Genomic DNA, 24456 nt, shown 5'->3' on the forward strand with positions numbered 1-24456 from the left:
GGGATTGACGTTGATAGAGTCGACCCTATGATCAAGAATTGGAGCAAGGTATAAAAGGGCCCGACATGAAGATCTATTAGACAAGAGAGAAGTCCTGCCTCAAGACCAATAGAAGCAATGTGTCATTCTGTCAGTGTTTTGCAGTGTCGAGGATCATAAAGTTGTCGGCCATCAACGTAGACCCCATTTGCTTGAGTGTACATGTACATCTGTTGTCATCAATTTGTCCATGGGATCGTGCTAGGAGCGCCAGACCTACACATTGAGGCTACCCGAGACGCACCTGTCGGGAATCTTTCCGGCTTGCCAGAAATGGCGGGCCTGACCTGCCGAAAACGGCAGCCCAGACTCCTGGTGGAGGAATACCCCGGGATGGAGGTGCGCGGGGTATTGGGGTGATGCGGTCTAGCAGTGATGCCCGATATATAGGTAGAGAGGGATGAGGGATTGTCATCGCATAGGACAAAGCCATATTCGAAGGGAGTCGAAGATAAGGACATACCCGATGATGGCATATCGACTGATTGTGGCGCTGTCTCTGGCTCGCCTCGTTCTGGCCCAGAGCTTGGTTGCGTACCTTGACTATGGCACCTTTCAAGGCGCATACAACGCCGAGTATAACATCTCTTACTGGCAGAAGATCCCTTATGCGGCGCCGCCCGTGGGAGAGAACAGGTATGCCTAACAAGAACAGTCCCTTTGCGGGACGAGGGCCTACATATGTGTAGTGGGTGACTGAATCTCCGGCTTCGCCAGGTTTCGCGCGCCGCAGCCACCGCAGCCTGTCGGCGAGCAAGTGTATAACTCCAGCCAGCCATTTGACATGTGCCCCCAGAGAACGGTCAGTCTTATTTTGTGTTATCTTAAGCAGCTCGACCCGCCGAATCACTTTTGCTGACTTGTGAAACTGATGTAAATGCGTGTGTAGGTCAATGGCTCCGAAGACTGTCTATACCTTGGGCTATATAGCCGACCCTGGACAGAGGACCAGCCCCTACGCCCCGTTGTTGTGACCTTCTACGGCGGTGGCTTTGTCCAGGGCTCTGCCTCGTTCACGATCCCGCCCCCTGCGTACCCAATCCTCAACGTCTCGTCTTCCTCCGGTCACAGCAATGGCCACGCCCCTGCTAAGGAACGTGAAGACGATGGCATGCTCTTCGTGTATCCCAACTACCGGGTCAACGCCTTCGGCTTCTTGCCCGGACGCCAGGTGGCCGCGGATCCCCAATCGGACCCGAACGCCGGCCTGCTGGACCAGGAAGCGGCGCTCCGCTGGACGCAGAGGCACATCCGCCACTTCGGCGGCGACCCGACGCACGTCACCATCTGGGGCCAGTCGGCCGGAGGAGGCAGCGTGGTGGCGCAGACCATCGCCGCACGGCAACGACGTCGTTTGCGAGGCTCAGGCCCAGGCCCAGCTCCTCTTCCTCCTGCCAAACCGCTCTTCCGGCAGGCCCTGGCGTCGAGCCCGTTCTGGCCCAAGACATACCGCAACGAGGCACCCGAAGCGCAGTGGCGGTACGACCGGCTCGCCAACCTGACAGGGTGCGGCGGCGGCGGCGGCGGCACAGCCACCGTCGACAGTCTGCGGTGCCTGAAGCAGGTCGATGTGCAGACGCCCGCGAGGCGAGTTTGCAGGTCGCCCAGAGCCACAAGTACTCGACGTCGTACTACTCGTGGGTCCCCGTGATCGATGGGACATTCCTACCGGAGACCCTATCCGAAACTGTCATCAGCACCAAGACTGCTGCCGCCACTGGTTCGCCGTGCCGGACGAACAGCACTTTTCCGTTCGCGTTCGCCATGTACAACACGCACGAGGGCGAAAGCTTCATCCCGCCCGGGTTCGGAAGCGCGGAGGGGACCGGAGACCCGCCGTTCAACGCGTCTGTTGCCTCGTTCCGCGAGTGGGTTGCGGGCTACCTGCCCGGGTTTTCCTCCGCCGATCGTCAAAGGCTCGAGGGGCTGTACCCAGAAAGCGGGAGTACGGGCGCTTCGCCCGGCGGCGGCGGCGGCTACAATGACACGTATACCAGGGCCGGACTAGTGTATCACGACTCTGTGCTTGCCTGTCCGGCGTACTGGATGACGGGTACGGCGTCCAAGGGGGCCTGGCTAGGCGAGTACACCATCGCACCGGCCAAGCATGCCTCCGACGTGTACTGGGTAAGTTTGGGCAAGGAGGGTTCTCACATTGGACGAACACATAACTAAACTTCAGTGACTTTATAGTGGAATTCGGTCGATCCGGCCCAGCAAACAGATCGTATACATTATGAGGGCTATGCCGGTAAGTAGTAACTGATGTCTGGCCACCAAAGGCGTCTGGTGGGTATTCTAAGATACAATCCTAACTGACATCCCGACAATAAGGGGCGATGAATTCCTTCTTCATGACCGGAGACCCTAACGCTATGAAGCTGACCCCTGAAGACATCCCTGATGTACCACCCTTAAAGTCTGGTCTAGAATATGTGGTTGATGCTCGGGGCTTCTCGACAGCGAGACTCGCCAAATTCCAAGAAAGATGTAACTTTTGGTTGCGCATGGCACCTCATGTACCTATATAATGCCTTCTCGCAATGTGTCTTCAGCTCCCCCATAGCTGAATATTTATTCTTATTCCTTTATTCCAGACGTCAAGTCAGATCAGGTCGGTCGTCGGTTCCATCTCAGCCACGCGTTTCGAATGACACGAGAAATCCAGAGGTAGAGAATCCAAAGGGGACGAGAGAACCTCATGACCGTGTCATTTATATATACCAGGTTTCTGAAAAGACGAAGCAACATCCATGAGCGCAGCCTGGTCGTCAAAGGACCGGCTGTCTCACCCGGCTGAGACAGGTTTGCGACGAATTCTCCCAGATACTGATAAAGGGTTCGGTGGATATAGGCCACGAAGCGTGCAAAGCCGTCCAATGTATCCTCCGGCAGCTCAGGCTCGCCTTGGTCCGGAGGGGGGTGCGCCTGAACGGCGGACGGTTACCATCTCCAACGTTGGGGGACGAGGGGGAGGAGGAGGAGAGCAACGTCGCTTCGGCATGTCGATTGTCTGTTTGCCGTTAGCCGACCCGGATTTCGGAGCATCTTTGCGCGACTGGTCGAAGTAGAACCGGCAGATCGGGCAGCATAGCGACACCGGGGCCTGGTTGGCGGCCCGGTTGCCTATGCAGCGCACGTGGATACTGTGGCCACAGAGAAGAGTGACGAAGATAGGGTAGGGTTCGGGTTCGCAGCCGCTGGCGTGGCAAAGTTGGCACGTTCGAGGCACATTGTAGCCAATGAAGATGCTTTGTATGACACCTCTGATGAAGCCCTGGACGAATCCAAGCATGTTGAAGGATCTATGCCGTTGCGGGATTGATGTGTGCTGTACTTCTGATGACAGAGTCTGTGATGCGTATTTCAGTGGGAGAATGGGTGGATGGATGGAGGACCAGAGAAGGACGTGGGTTGTTGAGGGGAGGTCACAGTAGCCAGTTCATCTTAGTGTATACACGCGAGGCATCTACGAACCAGTGGCAGTTTTCAACACGGACTGGGAAAGAGGTAAATCATGAGGTGTAACTACCCCTTGGCGAATGTCTGTAAAAAATGAAGTCGGATAATAGGGACGATTGGCCTAGTATACAGTCCAGGTACCCGACAGCCTAAACGTGTCGAATCGACACTGAATCAACACCAAATCCCACGTCCAAATTAGTATTTATTTCGAGTTGGTCGACTTGGTTGACATGCGTAGCTATCTTCTAGCACACCACAATTCCAGCGTTTCCTACGGGGTATCCGTGCAACTAGTCGATGGTGTCATCACGCAGCCTCAACAGCTCACGGAATACATCTTCCGACCGGCCTCTGAGAGCGCTGTGGTAAAGGACGTTTGTCTCGAAAACCTTGATACCCTTGATCTTGGAGGCGGTGACCCTAGCCGTGCCAGGATCGACGTACATATCCTCGTAGCATGCTGCGTAGACTGGCACCTCGTTCTTTTGCAGCTGATCGATGTCGTAAAGAGGCGGCCACTTGTCGAATTCTGCGAGAATCTGTGCAGTCTCCTTGAGCGGTTCCAGGCCGCCGCAGACATCAAAGTAGAACGAATAGACCATTTCTCCGGAGAAGTACATGGGCTCGTCTTCTTTCAGCGACTGTGGCCCGGCCCAGTCCTTGTTGAGCCACTGGTAATGGCTCAGAGTCTTGCCCACACGCTCAGCCGCCCAATTCGCCGCTATGCCGGGGCCGTATATCCAGCAGGGCTCGTGCAGCATGGCGTAGATGGGAGCGTTGTCCCAACCCTGGTCCTGCTCAAAGGAGTTCAGTGTCGCCCGAGTGAAGATGCCAAACTGATCCAGGTCTGCTTTCATCTTCAGAATGGTATTGTGGACCTGGTCAATGCCCCCATGAGCTCCAAAGTTGAGGCCAATGGTCATAAGTCGCGGGACTGTCAGATGGCCTCCGCCCGGGAGAAGAATCCCCTCGTTGCCCCCGAGCTCGAGAATCTTGCTGGCGACTTCCTTGACAGCCGCAACGTCACCCGGGAATTTCTTGTAGTAAGCTTGGTTGCGTTCCATGACCTTCTTGTAAGTCAAAGGGTAGACTTCCTCCGGGCCCTTGTCCAAGGCGGCCAGTCCACCCGTGATGAAGGATTCGCGCAACCCCTCTGGGCGAAAAGATAGGTATGTTAGGCTGGTCATGCCGCCGAAGGACTGGCCGAAGATTGACCATTTCTTCTTCTCCGCTGGGTAGTCCTTGGTCAGATACTTGCGGACGGCCTCACAATCTCTGACGATATTGTCGGCCCGGAACTGCTTCAGATAGTCGGCCTGTTCCTGAGGTCCCCCGATCAGAGGCAGCGTCTCGGCGGAGACGGTGGAGCTGAGGCCAACCCCACGATAGTCGAGCAGAAGGAGCTCGTAGCCTCTGTCGAGCATGTAACTCGACAAGGGACTATCCTGAGGCGTAGGGTTGCCATAGCCAGGGCCTCCCTGAAGATAGACGAGGTACGGCTTCTGGCGGGATTTGTCGTCGGCGGCGGGCTCTACTATCGGCCTCTCGTATCTGACGGCCGAGCGGGCGAACAGCTTGAGCTTCCGGGAATCAGGGTTGGAGTAGTCCAGAGGTACCTCGAACCACAGCTCGGTCACCAGGATCTTGCCTGGGTTTTACCTCACATTAGTTGAACTTCTACATTGACTACGTTGCGTACAAGGTTCAAGGCGACTTGGAACATACCGGGGACTAGGAACGGCTGGCTCTTGGAGACAAGCTTGGCGACGTAATCCATGATGAGCAGCCCAGCGAAGCCGGAACAAATGCGAAGACGAGAAGAAGTGAGGACTGCAGAAAGAAAGCAAAGTAACGTTTACTGGTTGATGCGATTGTCTGTGTGCTCTAGGGACATAAACACCTACTCAGTATGGATATATTGGTTGAGGGGAAAAGCGAGGCTGAATGTCCATGTACGGTTGTCTGAGCATGTGGCCTATCTACTGCATGTAAACCCCTCGTTCCAATACACTGCGGCGAATGGTGATATGACCCGTGGAATCAACCTGGAATAGCAGCGCAGGCGCGGGATTACTCACATCATGCTGGGATTATACCTAGAGTGCAGGTAATATGTATGTACTCCTCAAGTGTGACAACCAAATCAGGCAACATGGCGCAGCATTAACCTCGAGTAGGCCTTCAAATGGGGACGGGATTCAATTAGGCGCAATAGGTGCTGCTAAGATGTAGGTATTTATCTACTACAATCAAGCGGCACAGGGCGGATGCTAACCTAAATGCTTACAAACGCCTTCTGACTACCGCCTACCTACCGCCTGCCGGATGCTGGATGATACGATGGATGTATGATGAACCAAACGTCCTTCTACAACTCCATGATATCCATTCCATGCCAATTACAGTTGCATGGGTCTCGCGAGGGATTATTTATTTACCTACGTACTTACCTAGTATCTTTCCATTCAGGACCTAGTCCCTACTAAGTACTTGTTTAGCAGCCTCGGCGGTACCTGAAGGCTCCAACTCCGGCGCTGCCCGGCCAATGAGTACCGTCCCCGACCAAAAGGCTGCATAAGCTGCATTCCTGCAGAACCCGGGAAACCTTCAGCACTATTTCTTCTCCTCCAGCTTCCGCTTCCGTTCATCAAATCCATCTTCATCAAAACAAGAACAAGAACAAGAACAAAAACAAAGAAATCTCTTCTTCGTCCCCAACTACAGACATAGTCTGACAAGCAGGCTCGAATGCTGCAGGAAATGAATCAACAGGGCCTCACACAGACCTTGATTGATTCCTTCAGCGCTTTGGCAAATGAAGTCCAGAATCTAACTGACCGTCAGACCATCTTGGAGCACAAGCTCCGTTACGCCCATGAACAGGTAAGCACCCTAAACACCCTTCCTTCGTCGCCTCCTTCTCTCTTCCTATCTCCCCATTCTGTATGATGATACACATTAGCTCTAGATCAAGAGCTGCTCGCTGCAGCCAAGATTGACAACCATTTACCACTGTCTGACTCAACACTTTTACTCCCGCTTCTTTTCTTGCCTACAAACCCGTGTTCGGAGCTGCCCAGCTAACCCGATCACCAAACTACAGTACCAGCAGCTTGCCGACAGATATGCGCCGGCTTCGACAGAAATCTCAGAGACGCTGGTGAAGCTGCAGCTGCCTCCGGAACTGGAAAACTCTGCACTAGCCAACACAAACCCCGTACCTCTCCCCAAGCGCAAGCCGTCCGACTCGAAACACCAGATCGCCTTGCTCATCAGGGAGGGCAGGCGTGTGGCTTCTTCACTCACCGAACTGAGCCGGAGCAGTCATTCGAGCAGAGACGACTCTTTGCCCCCCACCACTATGACGTCCATGTCCACAATTCTGGAACAAGACTTCACCATCGAGGGCAAGAAGAAGGGCTTACTGGACTGCCCCTTCTCGAGACCAATCTCGGAAGAGGCTGACGTGCAACATGATGCCCAAGATGGCAGCCAGCAAGCCAACGTAGACTCCACACCTCACCAGTCATCTGACCCCATTTGCGCCGCCATGTATGAGGAGACCGGCTCGCAGCACGCTACCTCGGCCCAGGGCGGTGCCTCCAAGTGTCCCATACGATACATGGATCAACACTCGCCCGAGGAGATTGCTCATTATCTAGAGACGCATAAGCATGAGCTTCCACGTAGTCATGAGGTGTGCGTGCGCAGATATCAAAAGAACGAGGAGCACATCCGAAAACTGGATGCCAAGTACGGCAGTCTGGTTCATATGGTCGAAGGACTCAGCCGCATCCACCAACCCATGTTGCCGGAGCAAGATACGAGACCCCAAAGTGATGTTGAAAGAACCTCGGACGACCGAGTGCAGACGTGGGCGGAGACTGTCAGCGCCATTACTGATGACCCTGACCGTACCGCGTTGGAGGACCACTCGTCAGTCGAGGAGGATCGCCAAAGCCACTTTGACCGTCCACTCAAGGAGGTCCGCGTCGGCGAGTCTCCTAGCCGCCCATGGGGTATATCCGTGCCGATTTACGACACACTGTCGCAGCGAGGCGACGGTCCTGAGCGTCCAGAATCGCCGCCACCTGCGCCAGTCCACATGCCCTCGCCTGTGCCAAATCCTGAGACGCCAGGTAAGAAAACTGGTAAATGTCCTTTCGATCATACCAAGATGAAGATGAATGGCTTGACCCCGCCGCCGCCTATGCGTACCCCGGAAGACAAATGCTCAGACAGGCTCGACGGCCCTCCAAGCAACCTGCCCTTTAGTCCTGCTACGCAGACCCATGCTCCACCTCCCATGACGACCCCTGGTCAACCCACGTTCCTAGATGCCAAGCAATTTGCACGCCCTGCACCGGCGAACACACCACAGATGATCTTTACAGGACCAGTCTTTATTGGATATCCCATGGAACAAGCTGTACAGTTCATGCAGCACTTTCAGGGGCAACAACAGTAGTAGCCTACACGACACTGCTACCCTGGTGACGCTTACTGAACATTGATTTTCTTGCTCTTGAGCCAGCAACAGAGTTGGAACTCTGGGTTTTTGATTTGTTGCATGGCGTTTTCTGCCTCACGAACATTGGCATGGCGTTGGTCACTTGTATTTCTAAGTTTATTTGCACTGGTTGGCGAGACTCAAGATACCCCAAAAGAATGTTTGATGATGCACTGCTTTTGATAGTTTAATTGAAACACAACATTGCCGTTGCCTCGTCGCTACGATAATCTTAGGTATCTTTCCGTGTCCAATGTGACTTTTTATCAGCGATGACATGTATTGCGACACACAAGGGTAACCCAAACCAAAACCCCTTCCTAGATTGTTGAATTCGTCGTACTCCTGAACGCCTAGCCAGACAAAACGCCGCCATCCCATGGACCTTCCTGCCTGTCTATAACCGTCATACACCCAACCCACTGTACAGTCTATTTATCGGTATTTTCGGTTGGGCTGTCATCGTCCCTGTACCCATGTTCCATGGCGTCGGTTTCCCACAAAGAGATATCGTCATCGTCCATCAGCGCCGCCGCATCCGACTCGCCCCGCCTCGACGACCTGCCGCCGCCGCCCATGGCGGACGAGAGGACGCCCTGCTCCAAGTCCCCGTCGTCGTCGCCGTACTCGCCGTAGGGGACCTCGCCCTCGGGGTCGATGACGCCGCCCGTCTCGGCGGCCTCTTCGAGGGCGAGCTCCTTGGCGCGGGCCATGGTGCGGCGGTAGATGACGAGGCCGATGGCGGTGCCGACGACCATGCTGAGGAGCATGCTGAGGTAGTTGATGGCCTTGTCGCCGGCCGTCATGGCGTCGCCGCCGAGCATGGCGAGGCGGCTGCCGATGAAGACGTGGATGAGCAGCTTCGGGGAGGCGAGGGCGGTCGCCAGCGCGAAGCTCAGGGGGCTGATGCTGGGGATGGTGGCCAGGAAGCCGTTGCTGAGACTGTAGGGCAGGGGGCAGAAGCGGATGGCGGCGAGGACCCAGAGGCCGTCGTGGCGCAGGACCTGGCCCAGGGCGACGAAGCGCGTGTCGTTGCCGACGAGGCGGTCGACGTAGCTGCTGAAGACGGTGCGGCTCGTGAAGAAGGCCGTGGTCGAGCCGGCCACGGTCGCCGTCGCCACGATGGGCCAGCCCCCGGGAAGCCGTACACGAGCCCCGCGACAGTGATGCTCGTGCTGTAGCCGATCATGGGCGGGAAGGCGCAGCCGAAGGTCATGAGCCAGACGATGAGCCAGCCGCCGGGCAGGTCCCGCCAGCCCTGCGCAAAGGGCGTCAGCCAGGCGAAGATGCGGTGCGAGAAGACGAGGAAGACGACGCCGAGGACCAGGACGCCGACGCCCGCCGCCGAGGCGGCCATCTGCTGCCAGAAGGACAGGCGCGCGTACAGCCGCAGGACCCAGTTCATGGCGTTGGTACTCGTCCGCAGGATCCGGGCGCCGAGGGGCCGGTGGTTCTCGCCATTGGGGCCGCCGCTGTTGGTGCGGCGGGCAAAGGACGTGGTCGAGAGACGGGTCGCGCTCGAGTTTGCTCGGTTCGGGCGCACCCAGGGCGGCGGTCGTTGTTGTTGGGAGGAGGGACTCGTCGGGGAGGATATGAAGTCGGAGCGGCCGGTCGTGGGGGAGGGCGTGCCGATCGGGGAGATGGGCAGCGAGAGCGCTTGCGCGGTGGATGCGTAGTCGGCCGGCATTGTTTGGACAGGACAGGACAGGATAGGATAGGATATGATGAGGAAGGATGCTTGGCGTAAAAAAAGTGTTGATTCTTAAAGGATATACAGTCTTTTCTTCTTCTCTCCTTTTCCTGGCTAGGTACCACCTACTCTCTCCGATCCCCAGAGGACGAAGGTGAGAGTGGTGCTTGTGCTGGGTTCGCTTGACTAGAGCAACCAAAGGGCCTTCTTCCTGATACAACGATGCCCCCCCAAACAGTGACTGGTATTGGATAATTGTCGGCGCAGAAACTATCCCTCCATCTCAATAGCTTTGTTCTCGGTCGGGGCAATCGTTTTTTGGGTTTGGGTTTTTTCCAATAGGCACAGCGACGTATGCTGCTGTTCAATGCTAGATAAGTATGTTCGGTTTATGTACTTTATGTCGTAGTAAGATGGACGGAGGCTCAGCCACAATCTGACGGAACGGACGGTGGAAAAAGGATGGTGGTGGAAATGGAAATCTATTGTACAGCCCAGGCCCCGACTATTGATGATCAACAAGGGGAGAACCACTGCTTGTATAGGAAGATATTCGAGAAACGGGAGACGAAGGAAACAGCCCTTTGCCCAAATTTAACCATTGACTCGTTTCATCTGGTTCAGCCCATGTCACAGACTGGTACAGTGGTAGCAATGCTCGACCTACCTGATCAGTCTAACACGAGGGCCTAGGCGCAGCTCCGAGTGGATTACATCATGCAGGGGTCTTGGACTCTTCTTGAAGTTGGGGGCTTTGAGGCGGCTTTGAGGGAGGGATTGCGCAGACCCCAAGACACCCCCCAAAATACTCCCCAAAAAAGACCCAAAGCTCCCCGACAGCTCCGGCCCCGGTGACAGCCTCCAAGTAACTACTTACCTAACTAACCCAGGGGCTAAGCCTCTAAGGGAGCTATGACCCCCTACATCCCGGATCGGCCTCCAAAAGCCTTCCATTAGGTAAGCCCAACACGGCATAGTACAGCTCGCCAATCTAATAAGGCAGGTAGCTGATCGCGAGAATACTATAGCAGGAGTCTTACTCGAATTCAGAGTCTACCTAGTCAGGCCCATCAGAGATGCATCATTCCGCAACTACTCGGTGTGCATGCAGAAGAACACACATGGTTAGTTATTGGTTCCTTTCTTTATTTGTCTTCTCTATCTGTCACCTGACTCTATTCCCACCACTGCTGCTGGGGCCTTTCGGGGGATCTCTAACTAGAAGCCGGACGGTGCCATCCCCAATCTCTTTTCCTTGACTGAGGATGTCCGTCTTCTCCTTTGCCTCGTCCTTCTCCTTGCCGCCATCGCTGTCTCGAGACAGCGACTTGTCCCAGCTTCGTGCGTCGATGCCCAGAATCCCGCCCATGTTGTTACGGTCGCCAGGGACCGAGAACTCACGGTACGCATACCGCCATTCGTTGAGGAAGTTGCGAATCGCTTTGCCTACCTTGTCCTTGCCATTCTTGCTATGATGACCTGTACCGGTGATGGCGTAAACAGGGCGGCTTTCCTTGCTGTTGTCAAGGAGCACGCGCTCTAGATACTCGACGGCCTCTTCAGGATGGAGTCCATGAAGATCCACGTAGATCTCGTTCCCACCGTTACCGGCTTTATTGCGCTCTTCATACAGCTCGCGCGCGGCGTCACGGTGAGCCTTCCTCATAAGGTCGTTCTCACTCTGACCCCGGAGGCTGAGCGCCTTCGCAGCTCGGGCATCATTTCGGTTCCAGGCTTGAGCAGCACTGAATGATGAGAATTAGCAAGGTCCTTTCTTCATAATACATGGTTTCACGAGGGACTTACCTCTGTAGAAACTTGTTGCGGAGGCCACCGTGTCTGATGGCCTCCTGGCGAGCCTTTAGATACGCCTTGTTGGCTTTCTCTCCGGTTTCCAACCAAGGAATGTGCTTGGGGCTAGTAATGGCTTGGGCTGCGGCGCTGTTCTCACCACCCCTCATATTAGTAGAACTTCCATTGCGTCCAATCTTCTTTCCGTCGGGCTTTCCCACAGATGGTGCAGGCGATGGCGACATTTTGACTATATCGGCCATGGAACTGGGTGTGAGATTCTCCTTGTGGCCATGGCCATGGCCACCTCTCTTTCCATGGTGCTTCTTGCTTGGCTTCGCGGAAGCCGACCCCAGCGAGGGGAACGCATCATTGTCGTCGATAGCGGGCGCAGCCAGTGATTCCCGCGGCTGGTGACGACTGTTAGGTCGCGATCGCGGACGGTCATTAGCATGAAGGTTTTGCGGCCGAAGGCCTGGAGGCGGAGTAAGTCCGTTTGTCGAGAAGCTGAAGCTGGGTGCGAACGGGTTGAGCTCTGGCGTGGTCGGACGGAGCGCCGGGAAAGAAGTCAAGTCCTGCACCGAGAGGTTCTTCTGGGGCGGGGTGCTGCTTTCATCCACAGATAACTTGTTCATGAGATGTGCCGGATCGTGGGAGAATATGCATGTTGCGCCTGCAAGGCAGTTGCCCATGACCCAGTACCTGTTCTAGTTAGCATATGGCAATAGCTTCAAGCACATCGAGGTTCCACTTACTTGCACAAATGATTGCTCAGGTCGTGGCTGAACCGGCAGTCGGCGCGCAGGCACTGGCCCTGAGACAAGTAGAACTTGCAGATGATGCCCGACTTCTGTTGGTTGGAGGGCGTGACGGGCCTTCCGCCATCGGGCGTCATAGCCTTGCCAATGAGAATGCTCTTGGCTTCCGGAGTGAGGTGCGTAGCACTGGTGGAGTCAGACCCTTGGCTATCCATGATGGCAGCAACAGTAGCGCTAAGATCATAGCCGTGGAGAGCAAGAGCCTCCTCGATCTCGTCATCGGTCTTGGACTGCCCCAGTATAGAGCGCAGCATGTCGTAAGGTGTCATGTCCGACTGCTGTGCAGACACATACTCGGGCGCGGCTGCGTTCAGGCCGCTCGGAGTGCCTACGGAAGAAGAGATACTGAGGGCATCGTCGCTGACAAGCCAGTCGACATTCTCCGACTGGAAGTCACCATAGATTTCCTGCGCGGGGCTGGTGTCACTTGCGAACTCGTACGCGTTGAGGTTCGGACTATGCGGGATCACGGGCGCGGCAAATGCTAGGCGCGGCGACGGTCGGGGAGACGAGAACGGAGATACCGTCGACGACTTTGTTCTACTGAGCGTGCTGGGCACAAAGCCCGGCGGTGCGAGAGGGCTCACGCCCAGACGCGGAGAGCCGGAGACAGGTGTTGCGGACGAGCCTCCCCCTCCAGGAGGCGGGAGACGGGCGTCGGAGTATAGTCTGTCTAATGGGCGGGGGCGAGGTGGCAGTCCCTCCGCCTTCGCGGTATCTCCATAGGACGTCAAGCACGGCGTTTTCTAGGCTGTTACCGCTCAGGGAGGTTTCATTCTTGAGCAGCTCCTCGAGCTTGTCCGTCTTGTCTTCTTCCTCCAGCGAGGGGTCCTGCAGGACCGGCAGGCATATCTCGTACGTGTCGTCCGAGACCATGATGGCGCGAGCTGGGGCTCGGTCGGAGCAAGCAAGGAACGTGTGGTGTAGGTGTTGGGTCGAGGAGACGGAAGGAAAAGGAGATTAAGACGAGTGTTGGTCAGGTCGGTCTAAAACGATGGAGATGTATGTCTAGCAGGGTAGCTTCTGGAAGACGGGTAGGACGAATCATAGGCGCTGACGGGCTCGATATAACTGGTAAGCAAAAGAATTGATGGTCGATCAAATCTAGTGTAATGTTTATGTATATAAGTTGTGAGGGAGTTTGGTTTCGGTCGCGAAAGTGTCGAGACGGGCGGGCTGTATCAAAAAGGGATGCCGCCGAAGAAACGAAACGGCGAAACGGGGGAAGCAGCCGTGGTCAGGGGCGGGAAAGGAAAGACACGAATGCTAGCTGAAGGCCGGCAACAGGTGCATGATTGGTTCCAAGAAGGTCAAAGAAGTAGTTGGGGGTGGTGAGTGTGAGGTAAGAGAAAAAGCCAGGTAGCGAGTGCGATGGAAGCCTGGGGATGGCTTCTTTTGGCGGTCGTTGCTCAGCTGCGACGCAAGTTGACGACACCGCGACACAGACAGAGAGACACAGATCGGTGCTTGCTTTGGGTTGCTGGCTGCTGCTGCTGCTATCGTCGGAAGCTGTGGCAGTAGCAGTAGTAGTAGCTGTAGTACATACAGTAGCAGTAGCACAGCCGGTCAGTAGGTCGGTAGGTCTGTAGAGGCAGGCAGTCAGGGTGGTGGTAGTATGACGGGGCAACCAGGTTGGGAGCTCTGGCAGCCTGGCGGGGTCTTTTCCCGCTACTTTAGGGGGGCTGCTCGTGGGTCGTCTCCTTTTGGGAGGTCTGTCTTTTACTGGAGATTGGCCTAGTATATGTGTGATTGGGAGTGGGAGAGCAGAAGGAAACCTTATGATGCACGCCTCGAGTGGGGGGAGGGAGACGAAGGGCCCAAGGGCCCCCCCCCTTCAACCCTTTTAGGTTGGCCGAGACCTGTGCTACTCTCACTGTCTGTCAATGTCATGTCAGTCCGCCTGAGCACGAAGGCAGCGAAACATCGCCAACCATTTGATATTCAGTTAAGTACATATGATGCATAGGCATATTCCTACAAGTCACTTACACACGTTACACTTGCTATATTGATTGTCGCGACATCCAGACACTTGACCAGCCAGTGCCACCCAATCCCAGCTCAGCTCCTTCGCTCTGTCGTATCTAGTCCTTTGCAGTACTCCGTACATGTAGAGTGTGCCACCATCCGCCTTGTCTCAGCCGTCTCGACGCTGCTTGTACATGACGAACTTGCAGATGAACGATCAAATAGGTGGTCGTATTTCCATTCCATTCCACTCGCGGCGCCTTTTGGGGGCCGGCTTTCTGCCTCCCCATTGGCCAACCCGACCAAAAGCATTCACCGAAAAGCACTACGGTACGCGATGACCGACATGCAATCGCATGCAGTCAACAACGGGGGACTGGAGCTGGGCCCCCGTCATACGAGTTTCCAATTATATCAATCAAATGCCTTCTCCCAGTCGATTGTGTGCATGCTATTTATTTACCTCGTGCGCCTGGTTGCCCAAGTGCACCAAATTGCTAAGGTAGGTATGTACCTTTAGGTAGGTACCTACTTAGAAATGGACACACTAATCTACCACCATGGCGCTCCCAAGGTTTCGCCTATTGCGTTTATCGCCGATGAGCATCTTTGAGCGAATAGGACGATCTGGTATAGACAACCCCGTGAATAAATCCGGTCAGCAGAGGGACCGCAAGGCTTATAGAGTTTGATTGGCTCACAAATCGTCCTCCTCCTACATTGCTGGTCTCTTCACTGCATAACTCACGGACGTCGTCAGCACTTCTAGTCAGCAGGACATGGCGGTACGTCCGTGTATCGTGGAGAATAGGTGCAACCCAGCAAGCTCTGCGTAAGCTCTGCCCAAGCATGGCATGGCGCGGGTAACGATAATGCCTACGTACTTGTGAGATCTGCGCTGTGCTATTTGACATCGTACATGAGATGAGGCCTGAACCTTTCTTATGCGGCTGAGCTGTTGCCGTATACTAATATCAGGGCTGCAGTGGCCGGTTGCATGCAACCCACCCCTATTCATCATCTTGTTCCAACCACTAGTTCCCGAAGTACTTCTTGCAGACATCAGAGCCAGCAGACGTGTCCAACCCCGACGCACTGTTGGGGATGAAGTTGTACGGCGAACTGATGGCCAGCTGGTAGTCCCAACGCGGGTTTCCCAGCTGCGTCTTCCACGTCCAGAAGATCCAGCCGTTGGTCTTCTCGTACAGCCGCTGCTGCGCTCCCCACCACTGCCGGTAGAAGGCGAAGTTCTGGCCTTGGTGCGGGTCGAACTCGGAGTTGTTTTCGATGCTGCCCTTGACCGTCAGGCTGAACTCGCCGACGGCCTTGGGCGTGTCGCCGTCCGTCAGCCGGTTGTCGTCCTTGCACGTGTACCACATGTAGTCGGCCTGCTTGGCGTTGTCTTTCTGCGGGATGGCCTCGCCCACGTAGTTGTGGTCGTCGAACATGACGCGGCTGTCGGACGGCAGATTGGATTTCGGTTTGCCGGAATCCCACAGGCCATCCATGAACTGGACGTGGAGGCGGTCGGCCTGGTTGATGCTCATCGAGTCCTTGACGGCCCGAACGGCCCGCAGCGCCTGGGGATAGTAGACCTGAGTCAAAGTGTCTTTCTCCTGCTGGGATCGGGCGTTGCCCCGTTCCGGCTCGTTGACCACTTCGATCACGCCGACCGCCTTCTTGTACGATGGTGTGTTGTAGATACGCCGCGTCATCCAGGTCAAGAACTTGGAGGCTCGGTCGTAGTTGTTCTGGCTGAAGAAGCCAGGCCACCACTGCTGCGTTAAACACTACCACCGATACCAGTAAGCCTACGAACTCATTTCCCGTATCAAAACACCAATACTTACTTGACCTGTGAAGGCATCGCCCAATTTCTGTGCACCTGGTGCACCGTGAAGATCGATGATGACGAACATGCCGAGTTCGGCAGCCTTCTGAATAACGGCATCGAGGTACTTTAGGTCAATCTTGGGGAAATGCTCGCTGGAATCCACAATATCCCGGTAGATCCAGTACCCCATGGGGATGCGGATGGTGTTGAGACCTGCATCGTGGATCTTCTGAACATCAGTGGGGGTGATCCAATCCCGATAGTGTTTGTCGAATGCTGCGTCTGCCTTGGACTGGCCCAGTTTGGAAACACAGTCGAACTCGGACTGGCATGCGCCCGGCTGTGTACTTGTGACGCAGTCCATGTCACTCCATTCCTTCGACATCATCCACGGCTCCGAGACGAGCCAGCCCCCGAGGTTGACACCGCGGATCTTGGACGGAAGATTCACCCGCTTGTCAAGGCCGGCGATACTCCTGTTGAACGCCTCCAGGTCGCGTTCCCATGGTAGCCAAGCTTGAACGCCCGCCGTGGCGATCGCCAGGGAGAAGAAAGTGGTAGACCTCATTGTATCGAGCTAACCCAGCAAGAAGTCAAGATTCGAGAGATGGTGAGAAGTCCTGCCTTGTGTCCCTCTCACATGCACAACCCCAGAGTCGAACTTAGGCTACGTATTTGTATGTTTATCTATGCCCATTGGAAACTCTTCAACCCGAGCAGAGAGAAATGCAGAGCTAGAGTAATGGTGCGTCGCTCTGTTGTTGCTTACTACATTGCAGCAGTTTGTTACCTTCCTAATGTAGCCATTGATCGATGATAATATGCACCTGCGGACGGCTCATTTCCGCGTACTTGCTTTTTACGAGAAATTTTGCGCGTTGCTGAAGCTGAAAGGCAAGGCTTCAGGGATAGGTCAGGGATTGGTCAGTGATAGCCAGCTGCGTTTAACGGTGATGTATTTATAGAATGCATTGTGTCACGACTATGTCCAGATGAGACATGCACCTAGAAACTGACCGGTGGTTGTTCTCATCGAAAACTATCAAGATATCTATACTCAGTATTTCTCAAGTATGGTCTGGAAAGTCATAGATTGGTTTGCTCCCCCTTTATGCAGGCGCCACTTTCGTAGGACCAAAAGCGGCCATCGTCATCGTTTGAGGAACCACCAAAATGCAGCAGTTTGCCCACTGCGGGCTCATGCAAGAGTAAGAATTAGTCCGGTCAGAGCAGTTGTCGGGCCGTCTTGCTCAGCTACTCGCAGTCTTACGATGGATGAAGTCCCGGGAGCAGTTTATCATGCTGTCTGCTGACATTAAAGCATCATTGCTTACTGAGCCCCAATGGGCTCATCTGGCCCTGTCAATTTCATCGTATTGCGGGTGTTCCTTCGCTCCACGCTCCAACATCATATCAAACATGCAATTGTAGCTCTACTGCACTGTCGGAAGCTGCAAACGTTCTTGTGTATTCATTACCTCGTCAGTGCAGGGATAGCGCACGGCAGTGAATGGTTTGCTTTCAGCCAAGGCCTATTCACTATACACCGGTAGAACCTCAGTAGCCATGGATAACTCTGTTGATATCCCTTGATGCTCGTTCTCTAATAGGTTAAGAACTGTGCAATGTTAAGTCCACAGGCAGGCAGCTTGCTCGAGGCATTTGCTCAGGGAATATCATCGTCATCGCCCCCACCAAACCCAAAGCTGAAGCCGCCTCCGTTTGTGCCTGACTGATCATCATGAAGACCGACCGCCTCTTCCCATGTCCGTTTTCTACCTTTGGGAATTCGTTGCATTTCAGCGAGAGCCTGGTCTAAAAGCTCAGGTTGCTCTGCTCTAAGGCGTTCAACAAACAAGTCATACGGACTCTCAATCTCTTTTCCGAACCCTGTGACTTGGTCAGGCTTGTGCTTCAGAAATGACAGAACATGTGCTAAATGCTTTTGTGAATTCGTGACGAAGTTCTGAGTGAGGGCAATCCCCGCCTCAAGATTGATGACCAAGTGCCTATTAGGAGGTCAGCATCACATAGTACATTCGTCGTGGACTGTAGATCGAACTTACCACCACCCACTTGGGACATAAAGCATTTCTCCTGTGCGGCAGATGCCTTCGATGCAACCCGCTTCCCTTCTGGCATCCGCATGGAAGGTGAGCAAGTACTCAGCTATGCTGAGAGGACTCGTCACTTCACTGCTATCCTCGGAAACAAAGACACCAGGAGGAGTGGCAACACTGGGAGGGAACATGAGCCAGTACTTTGATCCTTGGATAACAGCATTCCATGCATTCGTTGCATTTGGGTCTTTGTGGAAAGTCGATCCGCTGCGCTCCGGGCCAACGACTATTCAGGTCATATCAGCATTTGATTATATAGCACTATAATCTCGTGATACACCACAAGAAACACGTCCAAGGGGTTCTACTTACTGAGCCAACGGTATGCTGGTCGCTCCTGTCCGAGTAAATGGAAGAGGTCTTCTCCGAAGCACTCTGGAGGCCAGTAGGCAGATTTCTCGCCTTGGCCGACCTGCAACTGCATCTTCTCTGCAAACCGCCTGTCAAACAGATATAGCGGACTCTCGTCATTGCTATTCTGCATGTAGGTATTGTATGTAGAGAAGGGCCAGTCTACAGCCTCGGCGCGGAACTCGACATCCGGATACATTTTGTTCAGGGTATCGATGCTCCAATGATTGTAGACTGGCCATTTTTGGATGAAGTCGGTGAGGATGAATGGCTTCTCGCTCCATTTCTCCAGGTACTCCTTCTGTGTGAGATCCCTCAGTCTGGTGATTTGATTTCCAGCGGGTATAGCAGAAACATAATTCTGCAGGACAATTTGGCTGCAGGCGAATGGTCGATGGAGTACATCAGAGAAGACGTTACTGCAGTCAATTGTTGCTAGTGCTTTTGCGGGCAGCTGAAGCAGCGTGCTTCTCCAGGTGCCCTTCCAGTTCGGCAAATTTGAAGATGGCTTGTCTTCATACGATCTGTACCGGAGTCAACACCTGAGCATGCTGACAATGATTCAAGGGGTTGGGGCAGCCCCCAATGAGCAATAGTTCCTGCGTGACTCATTGTTGGACACTAAGCTGCGGCAAATCGCAGCAGGACTTTGCATCAAGAGTCATACACAAATTACTTACTCCAAGAAAATCGGCTTCCATAGGTCATCCAGGTGGCAGAAGGCGTAAAGAAAACGGCATGTGGCACCAACGGATTTCAACGATTGCGTGTCCAGCAGCTCGAGGACCTGTAAGATCATCTCATCCGGCAGACATCCTAGGAAGCCCAGAGAGGCCCGCGCCGATGGGCCAGTGGCAAAGTATTGGTTGCCCAGGGGTTTGACACCCAGAGGATGAACAGGAATAGACTCCGCTGTTGACTCAACTTCTGGCTCTTGTACGGTGACAACTCTGGGCTCTCTAGGCGCCGTAGTGACATGGCCGCCACTGGCCAGTCCCGAGTCCTGTGACAGCAGCATTTTTATGTCGGGATATGGGGCGCGTTTAGAGACGGAGTGGTTTGCCCCGGTGTGTTGTTGAATAACACCAAGCGAAGGTGGTGGTGGTGGTGGTAGATGTCCACAGGGCAGGAGTCGGCGATACTACAAGTACTGTAGGAGGGTTGGGTTTCTATTGAACAAATGACTTACAGTATACTACAAGATGTATACCGCTTAGAAGGAAGGTGCTGCTAAAGGACGGTGATGCGACCAAGCCTCGGTGAGCATGAAAACGTTCAGCAGATCTAAAGCAAAAGTGATATCGACTACCACGCAGCCGACTGAACAAAAAAGATACTGCATGTATGACTTGACCGCGGCTTGTCCTGTGACTGACTGTTCTCTGTATCTGCCCTCTCTCTCTCTCCTTACTCCGGCCTCATGAGCCCATTTTCGGACCGTCTCACTACCTGGGAAAAAAGACCTGGTCGATTTTCCAACTTTTCGGACCCCACCAACCAAGAATAATCGCACCACAATTACAGCATTCAATGCCCTCTGCCGCAGTGCGGCGTGCCTGAGAGTGAGTGCCCAAACACCTAAGCGTCCAGTGAGGGTGGCAGGGTGGCATTTGTGCCAGGTGGGGACAACCAGAAAAATCCCATCCTCCCACTAAAACATTGAATTCAAAGAGGCTGTGGCCCGTGCACGGCGCCAAGGCCCATTGACTGGAGCTTTTCGCCCAGTGCTGAACAGAATTCTAAATATTCGAGGCATCTTAAGAGAATTTTTTGCTGCTCCCTCTGTCTGCCCCCCTTCACAAGTTCTCTTACCCAACAACAACCTGAAATACCAAGGACAAGGCATACTTCCCAACTAGATTTGTACAGCTCTCACTATTCGAGAGCGTCTCTTCTGGTTCTTTTCACTTCTTCCAGCTCTTTTCAGTTCTCAGCAACTGTTGTCGCAGGACCTTCTTCGCTTCAAGCGGGACATTCTGCGCAATCTAACCCCGCCACCACAAATTCATCATCACCAGTCGCTTGATCCAGCAGGTCGGGATCAAGCACTTTCTTCACCCAAACCGCAATCATGGCTGCCGATAAGGGTCTGGAGGATATTCCGGACAGTAAGTCGTCACCAAGAGAGAAAGAAAAAAAAACACAATTCCCCCCTCTGTGATTGATCCTCGGCCACCTACTCCTCTGCCCAAGTGGTGCGTGGTTCGTGGCATTTTTGCCGCGGGGTCGGTCGGCGGTCAAAGAGGCCGCTGATGAACAAAAACAACCACCTCACTGTCTACTCCATGCTAACATCTATGCTCTCTTCCAGCCCAGATCGAGTCCAACTACGATGAGACTGTCGACTCTTTCGATGAGATGGCCCTGAAGGCCGAGCTCCTCCGTGGTATCTATGCCTACGGTTTCGAGCGCCCTTCTGCCATCCAGCAGCGCGCCATCATGCCCGTTATCAAGGGTAAGAATACACCGCACTGCCGAAATGGCCATGTCACATGCTAACGTGGTTTGCTGTCAGGTCACGATGTCATTGCCCAGGCCCAGTCTGGTACTGGCAAGACTGCTACTTTCTCCATCTCGACTCTCCAGAAGATCGACCCCGCCGTTAAGCAGTGCCAGGCTCTGATTCTTGCGCCCACTCGCGAGCTGGCTCAGCAGATCCAGAAGGTTGTTATCGCTATTGGCGATTTCATGCAGATTGAGTGCCACGCCTGCATTGGTGGCACCAGCGTCCGTGACGACATGAAGGCCCTCCAGGATGGTCCCCAGGTCGTCGTCGGTACCCCTGGTCGTGTCCAAGACATGATCCAGCGTCGCTTCCTCAAGACCGACAGCATGAAGATGTTCGTCCTCGACGAGGCTGATGAGATGCTTTCTGTAAGTTGTCCTGGCGCATTTCATAATGACCAAGATATGCTAACCTGCTTGTAGCGTGGTTTCACCGAGCAAATCTACGACATCTTCCAGCTCCTTCCCCAGTCTACCCAGGTCGTCCTTCTGTCCGCTACCATGCCCCAGGACGTCCTTGAGGTCACCACCAAGTTCATGCGTGACCCCGTCCGTATTCTCGTCAAGAAGGACGAGCTTACCCTGGAGGGTATCAAGCAGTTCTACATTGCTGTTGAGAAGGAGGAGTGGAAGCTCGACACCCTGTCTGATCTGTACGAGACGGTCACCATTACGCAAGCCGTCATCTTCTGCAACACCCGCAGAAAGGTTGACTGGCTCACCGACAAGCTCACTGCCCGTGACTTCACTGTCTCGGCCATGCACGGTGACATGGACCAGGGTCAGCGTGATCTGATTATGAAGGAGTTCCGATCCGGCTCCTCGCGTGTCCTGATCGCCACTGATCTTCTGGCCCGTGGTATCGATGTCCAGCAGGTCTCGCTGGTCATCAACTACGATCTCCCCGCCAACCGCGAGAACTACATCCATCGCATTGGTCGTGGTGGTCGTTTCGGCCGAAAGGGTGTTGCCATCAACTTCGTTACCGCCGATGATGTCCGTATGATGCGCGAAATCGAACAGTTCTACAGCACTCAGATCGAGGAGATGCCCATGAACGTTGCCGACCTCATCTAAACCCGGCACGCACGCGGCGATACCCAACAGTCCATCTCAGTCTTAGTTGCATAGGGGATACAGTTTTCACTCTTGCGCGCGCATTGGCGGTGGCCCCTCTTTGAGAAGGGGCCACTGCATGGTGATTTGATAGACGGTGGGTGATGTCTTGTCTGTCTTTCGGGCGTTATACTGGGGAGTTTCCAGTAATGAATGACGGTCGGTGATGGGCAAGAAAAAGTTTTGATGCATCTGGAGCTTTCGGCCAAAGTACTGGGTGCTTAATAATGCACAAGGGAAGCACGATCTATAGTCCTGCAAGGATTTGCCGACTAGAATCGTTCTGCCTTCTCATTTGTCTCTGTACCTAGGCCAGAAGCTTTTTTCTCTTTGCGAATAAATGTCCTAAAAACTAATTCTCTCCTATTTGCTTGCAAGTGATCGATACTGTTGACTGTCCCGACATCTGCAAATATTTCTACACCAAGTTGACGTTCCTTGTCCGTCCAATCGTCCGACTCACGTCAAAAACAGCATCAATGCCGGGATATTGTTCAACGCTTCAAAGTCTTCATGATGTCATAACTGTTATTTTATTCTCAGCCAACGATTAAAGATTTGGAAAGCGTTTATTCCAGTGTCCAATTAAACTGCAATTGGTGTGTGTACGTTGATCAGATCCAGCCTCTTCTTCCACGGGACACCCTATCCGCTGAACTGTTGGTTTAAGGTAGGGAGACGCTTCCGTCCATGCAATACAGTCCATGTATGCTACATGCCAATCACATTTGATGGCAGTTGCGTGCAGTCGAGATCTATTTTTTGTCACATGAGGCACACATTACACGCCTTTTGCTCAGTTGCTGGGAAGGTGCAGTCGGTCACAAAACGGTTGATACTGGCACCTTCCACCTTCCACCTTCCAAGGTTGGTATGAAAGGTGCAAGTTGGGCAAGTGGGCAAGACCTAGGAGATACCCGTTGGTAGGTAGGCAGGCAGGTGACAATGTGTACCTTCCCAAGGAACATTGAAGCACTTGCCTCCTTCTAACGTTAGGAAGCAAACGGTTAGGCTGTGACCTCCCACCTCCCACCTCGCACTTCTCATCTCGCCGTCTTTCCTCCTCAGGTGAACACCTTCATTCATCGTCTGTACCTGCTCGCATCACTCATACGCCATGGCTTCTTCCACTAAAGGCAGAACCGCTGGTCGACTGGACAGAGTAAGGAAGGCAACTGGCAGTGCTGCCAAGTCTGTTAGACTATCGGGTTTGGTATCAGTCGGCCAATCTCAGCAGATCAATGCGTTGCAAGGCAGGTCCAACCTGACCGATTCAAAGATCCACGCATTGGAGGACTCGCTCCAGAAACAACAGCAAGCTCTCACTGGCATGGTCAATCTTGCAACTAGACGGCAGGAAGATGCCGTGTCCCGGATGAAGTCATTTGAGAACCAAGCAGGCCAGGTGGAAGAGCGCCAGAAGGTGCTTGCCCAAACTCTGGACGATAGCTTTGCAGCCATGTCACGAGACTTCGAACACTTACGAAGCACAATCGTAAATGACCGTTGCACCTGGAATGCGGAGAGAGCGAAGCACCAGAAAGACCTGGAGGGAATGAAGCAGGAGTTGGACACCAATCGAATGAACATGCAACAGTTGGAGGTCCAATGCCAGGGTATGCGCGATACGTTGCAGACCTTCAAGGCGGAGGCAAGGCTCTATGGTAAGTTACGCATCACGAAGCTATTTGAAAGTCTGCAGACTGACCAGCGCCTCAAAGAAGCCGCATGCCCATTAACAGTCACCCCAACCCCTGGAGGGGCACCAACGAATGCTCCAGATCATTTCAAACACCCATCGAAGGCCATTCGACGATTCCTGAGGCAGTTCGACAGGTATCAAGATGCCTATGAGAAGAGGAAGCCTCACAGCGAGGAAGATTTTCTGTGGGGGTTCCTTGGGCTACTGCATCCCTTGATCGCCGAGTTCCTGCAAGAAACGCTGATAAAGCGTTGCCCTCAGTACGTAACGCTTCGCAAGGAGCCTTGCAAGCCCCATCCCAAGAGTGGAGTGGTTCCTATCATCGTTCTCCAAGGGATCACCGGCAAACCCCTTACAGGCGACATCTTTTTCAGAGCACTAGATTCCATGGACATGAGGTTCGTCTCCATGGAATTGCTAGAAAAAGAGAACAGCGAGACATAGGTGCCTAGGATGTATTCCGATACATGTTTTGAACAAGATGTCGGATCTACACCTACACATGGTAGGCAGAAGAGCGCAATGTATCCACGGGGTTGCTTGTTTC

At 53.9% G+C, this 24456-nt stretch overlaps 11 protein-coding genes across 11 annotated transcripts; 5 read left to right on the forward strand and 6 right to left on the reverse strand.

Annotated features, from left to right (window-relative positions):
• Window positions 1-508: 508 nt before the first annotated feature.
• Window positions 509-1690, forward strand: PG997_004530 (secreted lipase; the record flags this gene model as incomplete). Its single annotated transcript, XM_066808845.1, has 2 exons — window positions 509-675; window positions 970-1690. The coding sequence occupies 2 exons, from the start codon at window positions 509-511 to the stop codon at window positions 1688-1690; spliced, it is 888 nt and encodes a 295-aa protein (XP_066672463.1).
• Window positions 1691-1803: 113 nt separating this feature from the next.
• PG997_004531 (uncharacterized protein) lies at window positions 1804-2214 on the forward strand (the record flags this gene model as incomplete). The annotated part of the gene is made up of 1 exon (XM_066808846.1): window positions 1804-2214. One exon carries the CDS (start codon window positions 1804-1806, stop codon window positions 2212-2214), a length of 411 nt encoding a protein of 136 aa, XP_066672464.1.
• A 721-nt stretch (window positions 2215-2935) lies between these two features.
• Window positions 2936-3334, reverse strand: PG997_004532 (uncharacterized protein; the record flags this gene model as incomplete). Its single annotated transcript, XM_066808847.1, has 1 exon — window positions 2936-3334. One exon carries the CDS (start codon window positions 3332-3334, stop codon window positions 2936-2938), a length of 399 nt encoding a protein of 132 aa, XP_066672465.1.
• A 460-nt stretch (window positions 3335-3794) lies between these two features.
• On the reverse strand, window positions 3795-5281 carry PG997_004533 (Proline iminopeptidase; the record flags this gene model as incomplete). Its single annotated transcript, XM_066808848.1, has 2 exons — window positions 3795-5152; window positions 5230-5281. 2 exons carry the CDS (start codon window positions 5279-5281, stop codon window positions 3795-3797), a joined length of 1410 nt encoding a protein of 469 aa, XP_066672466.1.
• Window positions 5282-6264: 983 nt separating this feature from the next.
• On the forward strand, window positions 6265-7972 carry PG997_004534 (uncharacterized protein; the record flags this gene model as incomplete). The annotated part of the gene is made up of 2 exons (XM_066808849.1): window positions 6265-6387; window positions 6608-7972. The coding sequence occupies 2 exons, from the start codon at window positions 6265-6267 to the stop codon at window positions 7970-7972; spliced, it is 1488 nt and encodes a 495-aa protein (XP_066672467.1).
• A 473-nt stretch (window positions 7973-8445) lies between these two features.
• On the reverse strand, window positions 8446-9701 carry PG997_004535 (uncharacterized protein; the record flags this gene model as incomplete). Its single annotated transcript, XM_066808850.1, has 2 exons — window positions 8446-9088; window positions 9163-9701. 2 exons carry the CDS (start codon window positions 9699-9701, stop codon window positions 8446-8448), a joined length of 1182 nt encoding a protein of 393 aa, XP_066672468.1.
• Window positions 9702-10869: 1168 nt separating this feature from the next.
• Window positions 10870-13189, reverse strand: PG997_004536 (uncharacterized protein; the record flags this gene model as incomplete). Its single annotated transcript, XM_066808851.1, has 4 exons — window positions 10870-11449; window positions 11511-12197; window positions 12251-13031; window positions 13072-13189. The coding sequence occupies 4 exons, from the start codon at window positions 13187-13189 to the stop codon at window positions 10870-10872; spliced, it is 2166 nt and encodes a 721-aa protein (XP_066672469.1).
• Window positions 13190-15315: 2126 nt separating this feature from the next.
• PG997_004537 (uncharacterized protein) lies at window positions 15316-16683 on the reverse strand (the record flags this gene model as incomplete). The annotated part of the gene is made up of 2 exons (XM_066808852.1): window positions 15316-16071; window positions 16132-16683. 2 exons carry the CDS (start codon window positions 16681-16683, stop codon window positions 15316-15318), a joined length of 1308 nt encoding a protein of 435 aa, XP_066672470.1.
• Window positions 16684-17781: 1098 nt separating this feature from the next.
• Window positions 17782-19604, reverse strand: PG997_004538 (uncharacterized protein; the record flags this gene model as incomplete). The annotated part of the gene is made up of 4 exons (XM_066808853.1): window positions 17782-18124; window positions 18182-18461; window positions 18548-19110; window positions 19267-19604. 4 exons carry the CDS (start codon window positions 19602-19604, stop codon window positions 17782-17784), a joined length of 1524 nt encoding a protein of 507 aa, XP_066672471.1.
• A 1053-nt stretch (window positions 19605-20657) lies between these two features.
• PG997_004539 (translation initiation factor eIF4A) lies at window positions 20658-22168 on the forward strand (the record flags this gene model as incomplete). Its single annotated transcript, XM_066808854.1, has 4 exons — window positions 20658-20694; window positions 20898-21041; window positions 21102-21460; window positions 21515-22168. 4 exons carry the CDS (start codon window positions 20658-20660, stop codon window positions 22166-22168), a joined length of 1194 nt encoding a protein of 397 aa, XP_066672472.1.
• A 1156-nt stretch (window positions 22169-23324) lies between these two features.
• Window positions 23325-24353, forward strand: PG997_004540 (uncharacterized protein; the record flags this gene model as incomplete). The annotated part of the gene is made up of 1 exon (XM_066808855.1): window positions 23325-24353. One exon carries the CDS (start codon window positions 23325-23327, stop codon window positions 24351-24353), a length of 1029 nt encoding a protein of 342 aa, XP_066672473.1.
• Between the last annotated feature and the right edge of the window lie 103 nt (window positions 24354-24456).

The sequence above is a fragment of the Apiospora hydei genome (genome assembly GCF_038363865.1).
Source record: "Apiospora hydei strain CBS 114990 chromosome Unknown utg000004l_segment0_segment0, whole genome shotgun sequence".
In the NCBI taxonomy this organism is placed as follows: Eukaryota; Fungi; Ascomycota; class Sordariomycetes; order Amphisphaeriales; family Apiosporaceae; genus Apiospora; species Apiospora hydei.